Source organism: Agrilus planipennis, unplaced genomic scaffold (genome assembly GCF_000699045.2).
Source record: "Agrilus planipennis isolate EAB-ADULT unplaced genomic scaffold, Apla_2.0 scaffold187, whole genome shotgun sequence".
Taxonomy (NCBI): domain Eukaryota; kingdom Metazoa; phylum Arthropoda; class Insecta; order Coleoptera; family Buprestidae; genus Agrilus; species Agrilus planipennis.
In genome coordinates this window covers 40,383-45,648 of record NW_020442446.1, presented here as the reverse complement: position 1 = coordinate 45,648, position 5,266 = coordinate 40,383, and the positions used below count along the sequence as shown (strand labels likewise).

General features: G+C 37.6%; 2 protein-coding genes across 2 annotated transcripts; both read right to left on the bottom strand.

Moving 5' to 3' along the window:
• Positions 1–2,499: 2,499 nt before the first annotated feature.
• LOC112906399 lies at positions 2,500–3,838 on the bottom strand. The gene is made up of 3 exons (XM_025980455.1): positions 3,703–3,838; positions 3,457–3,672; positions 2,500–2,615 (listed from the first exon to the last, which is right to left on the bottom strand). Exons 1-3 carry the CDS (start codon positions 3,836–3,838, stop codon positions 2,500–2,502), a joined length of 468 nt encoding a protein of 155 aa, XP_025836240.1.
• Positions 2,943–5,040, bottom strand: LOC112906406 (zinc finger BED domain-containing protein 5-like). The gene has a single exon (XM_025980467.1). It carries the CDS (start codon positions 5,024–5,026, stop codon positions 4,475–4,477), a length of 552 nt encoding a protein of 183 aa, XP_025836252.1. The 5' UTR covers positions 5,027–5,040; the 3' UTR covers positions 2,943–4,474.
• Positions 5,041–5,266: the final 226 nt, after the last annotated feature.

The window sequence follows — 5,266 nt, the reverse complement described above, 5'->3', positions numbered from 1 at the left end:
TTAGTAAATAAAATTTTTTTTATATCTATTATCACAATAGCAATCTTAAAATAATGACCGATACTGATGATTAATCATTTATCCAAAGACAAGTATAATAGTAATATAATGGTGATAATTCAGTAATTTAGTATAGATCAAAACCTCAATCTTCTGAAGTTAAACTACTTAAAAAAGTAACTTATCTAAATTCTCCCCAGTAAGACGATTTCGGTCATCAGTCTTGATATTTCCAGCTTCAGAGAAGAGCCGTTCACACGGAACTGACGTTCCGACTACACAAAAATACTTCATCGCAATCTGGTGAAGGTTTGGGAAGGAAGGTTTCAAAAGCTGCCAATATTTCAAAGGGTTCTCATTTCTTGGAATGACAGGCTGCGTAATGTATTGCTTCAGCTCAAATGTTATACCATCCAACGAATAACTTGCTTTACTTGTTTTAGCAACAACATGATCGTGGTGACGCCAAATATTATTTTTATTTAATTGAGCTTCAAAATTTACTGTAGTTGAAACTAATTGAGATGTAGAGGTTGAAGTGACACTAGACTTCATTTCTTTACGAACGTACTCAACCGCATCTGCGGCATGCATAGCCTTTTGAAAATGTAATTTTTTGAATCGAGGGTCCAAGATAGTTGCAACAGATAATATCGGGTATGACTCATTATCATGAAATTGTTGATCAAGAGAAGATAATAAATGATTTTTAAACTGAACTCCATCCTCAGTTTTTGGTTTCGAGAGCTCAATTTCATTTTTCATAACAGCAACAGCAGGAATTATTAAAAAACTATTATTGGTATTAATTATAATTACTATATACGTACGTTTCAATCTGACATATTCTGATGTCTTGAGATCTGAGATTAACCACGGTTCCGAATTATGGTCGTTAATTTTAAACCATATGTGAAACGATGTGGTATCTTCAGGTTCTAGAAAAAAAANACTCTCGCGCTGTTAAAACAGTTTTTTTTCTATCGATCCACAGAATCTCCTGCAAGAACTACCATGTCAACCGTAAGAGGTCGCATAAATAAATTTAGTTTTAATTATTTTAAATTAGTACCGTTCTAATTTAAATTTAAACAAAGGGAACACCTTTAGAACGCCCCTTTGAAAGTTTATGGAAGCCACAAAATGAACTTTCACCATCCTAAACAGTCTGCCTGAATATTGAATTGTAAGCCCTATAGTAATATTTGGGATTCCTTACATTACGGTAGGGCTTTGCGGTGACATAAGGACCAGAATATAACGGACAAAATTTGTATATTATTTTTTTTCGAAAGATCTGACACGGGGTTTTCTCTAAGTAGTACTAGGTCATTTAGTCTTTGACGAACTTCGTCTCTTATTTCGTCAATGGTTTTGTGGGTACTTCGGGACAGGTAGGAAGAAATTAAATTACTTAGTGGGTTTGGAGCGTTATGTCCATTTAGGATTTCCAAAGGTGAGTAACCAGTGGACAAATTGGGAGTCTCATTGCAAAGTGTTTAGATATCCTGAAGTTTGTTCACTCCACCAGAATGTGATAGTTGGTAGTAGGTTCTAAACAATCGTCCTAACTCTTTCATAACTCGTTCGGTCGAATTTGCAGCTGGATTTCGAATGGGGAGAATGTTGGGATTATACCGTGTTTCTTTAAAAGGTCTTGCCAAGCTTTGGATGTAAATTGATTACCGTGACCTAATAACACAAATTTGACTTTGATAAATTTGGAAAAATTGTTAATAGAGTGGAAATTTTAACTTGTGCACGTCTAAGGGGATAAAGTTTGACGAACATTGAAAACGAGTTACTGACCACAAGAATATACGAGCATTTGGAACGCCTCTCAGGGAGCGGGCCATAGAAGTCGACAGTCATCAAGTCTCCTAAATTTTCACGAACAATAGATTGTGGAGACCCGGCAAGATACATGAAAGTAAATTTTACTTTCTAACAAACGTCATATGCTCGTACAAACCATCGGATTCTGTTATACATTTCTGGGAAAAATAAAATTGGTTTTAAAATTAGAAATAATTTTGATGTCCCAAAATGTCCATATTGTTGCTGGAAACTTTGTAAGAGAATGTTCACAAGATCGTGTGGAATAGCCACTTAAGGGCGCTTGAGAAACGGTCCGTAATCATGTAATATGATCTCATGAGTTTACTTATCTGTTCTTCCGGGGTATACATATGTTATGGCAAAGCTAAAGGTATCCCGGCCATCTGGAAGCAAAAGTGATTGTGGGAAGCAGCCGACGGACACGGGCGGAGGTCCGGAAGCATCCGTCTGGTGTGCCAGAGGAAGCCGCGGAATCCCTGAGGGGAAAGTACGCGGCAGCTGACATTCGAATGCGATGTAAGCTCAGCACAGACGAGGTAGGCTGACGCGTGGTCCGCTCGTCTCCGCAATAAAGCCTGCCGAGGCAAAAAGGAGGCTCTCTCGGTGTGGCCACTAACATGTAGTGGCAATCGCATGGGAACCTCGACAGGCGCCAAAAAGTCAGCGGTCCTCTGGGTAGAAGCACTCCCTACCCATGTCCAAGGCGGAGTAAGTGTCCTGACAAGGGTGCGCATCAGGCGGTGTCACAGAGTAGAGGGTAACCTGNCACGCCCCCTCTCAAAAAAAAACCAATCAGAAAAAAAAAATTACAAGCCACGCCCCGCGCATGCGTAGAAAGGAGATAATAATACCAAAAAAAGTCATCCCCACTCTGATCCAGAGTCGCTATATATATACTACTAAAATCGCTCACTACGACACCTTTCCCTGAAAAAATATTCAATCGATTGCCTCGCTGTTGGCGCGTTGCGGTTGTTGCATTTGATCGACATAAGTTAAGATCAGTGGTTCCCAAACTTATTTTGTCTACTGCCCACTTTGAGAATAAATATTTTTTTAGCGCCCCCATTTTTTCATCTATTTATAAACCACTATAACTTCAAATTAAATTAATTAATTATTGTGACCTATATATGTATATTATGTATATTAACGGAGAATTCTAAACGAAACTTTTACTATAACCCGCAACTTGAAACCTGAGCGCAGTAGGTAACATACAACGGCGCTTAGGTCTCAAGTTAACTCTTACGGGCTCCACCTGCCAATAAGAATGATTATTGAAACGCAACTTTATAGTATTAAAACAGAGTATCTTTTATTAAAAATATAACTAAAATAATCAATCCTTATATAAAAACTAATGTGAAGGATGAATCTGATGCTGTTTAATAAGTTTGTTGATATCAGGTTCCAATTTACTCAAGAACAGTCGCAAGTCGCCACGTTCGGTAACAAGCAAACGATTTCTCTTTTTAGTAAGCAGTGTTGTCACAGCACTAAATCCACGTTCACACAAATATGACGATGGGAATGCTATCAAGAATCGTTGAACGATTGACCACAATCCAGGGTACAATTGAGGGATCGGTTTTTGAAGCCAAAATTCTTGGTAACCATTTTTGAACTTGATTTTTATTTCCTCGTTTGTTGTCAATTCTATAAGTTCTTCTTCCAGCTGAGGTGACATTGCTGTGTTGACATTTGAAAACGGATCCAACACCCAGTCTGGTATTTCCAAGTTCAAAATGTCCTGGTATCGTTCGGTGAAGTCAATGTGGAGGTTTTCCAAATGTTGGCAGTAGGCAAACAATTCGTCGTTACTGCATGATACTGATAAATTTGGAAAATTGTGAAACTCACGTCTGCCCAGATTCTTTTTGTGTAGAAGCAGTTTGGCTGCGAAAGCAGCAACGACGTTTTTTGTTTTAATTAAATTTAGTTTATCGCCTTGCAGTTGGAGATTCATGTCGTTGAACAATTTATACAGGTCTGTCATGTAAGCTATATCATTCTTTGATGTTATGAGCTTGTCGTGCAATTCTGTATCTTTAGTTTCCAAGAACTCTATAACAGAGTCAAACAGGTTGTAAAATCGAGTCAGACAATTGCCTCTTGATAGCCAACGAACTTCAGTATGAAACAACAAACGGTTGAAATCCTCGTCATTAGTAACACAAAGCTGATGAAATAATCTATCATTCAAAGAGCTGTTGCGGATTTTATTGACTGCTTTGATGACATATTGCAGTGATTGAAATAGTTTTTCACTTAAGTTTCTAGCAACTAAATGTTGTCTATGAATAACGCAATGTACACCAAGGACATCTGGAATTTTATTTTTTAAGTACGCTATGAAGCCTTTATGGCACCCTGTCATAGCCGGAGCGCCATCCGTAGCAACTGAAATAATATTTTTCAAAGGAATCTCTTTCTCATCGCAAAACTTTTCCAATGTATTGAATATGGTTTCACCTTTTGTATCGGTCTCTAAATTTCTAGCAAATAATAGTTCTTCACATATTTTCTCATCTTTAATAAACCTCACGTAAGACAACAAAAATGCTTCATTAGTTGGTAAAGTGGACTCATCGAGCTGAATTGAGAATTGACTTGTCCTCAGGTGATCGCACAATTATTCTTCAATATTTTCAGCCATTTCATCAATTCGTCTTTGCACAGAATTATTACTCAAAGGAATTTTTCGGATAATATCTGCGGCCGGTTTATGAAGCACAGTAGTTATAACTTCATTTATTGCTGGCAATATTAACTCTTCTCCGATGTTATGTGGTTTGCCTTTTTGAGCAATTAACAAAAAGATATTGTACGAAGCTCGAAGTCCGTCGTCATCTTGCTTAGCAGCCGCCGAAAATAGTTTTACTACACTTGGCTGAGTATTATGCTTCTTCTCTAGGTCTTGGAAATATGCTACATTCTTGTCTTTCTTATCTGGATGCATTTTATTCAAATGATCTTGCAGCCTTGAAGGCTTCATTGCTTCATTCGAAAATGTTTTTAGACATAGAAGACACAAAGGCGACGATGGGTTTGTGGGATTTTCAATAAATCCGAATTTAATATATTCCGCAGAGTATTGCCGTCTCTTCTTTTTTACTTCCGACATTGTTTTGCTTTGAGAAATACGTTCAACTTCGCGAGTAGAGGAGGCGTAAGTACTGCTCATCTATTGCGCGCGAGACCACAAATTAAAATAAAATAAATATTACATTGTTTATATAGGAATGCTTAAGCAGCACGCACCGACAGGAATAAAACAAACATGCATAAACTCGTTTATCTCATTCGATGCTCAATCGTACTCAACAAGTCCGAACAAGCATTCAATGAACCAGCCGACTGATACAGGAATGCACAATTCGGGTTATTTAACAAAAACTTGTTAAAACATGATAGATATCTACGA

Coding starts and splice junctions, on each gene's coding strand:
- LOC112906406 (XM_025980467.1), bottom strand. CDS start 5,026: ATGAGCAGTACTTACGCCTCCTCTACTCGCGAAGTTGAACGTATTTCT.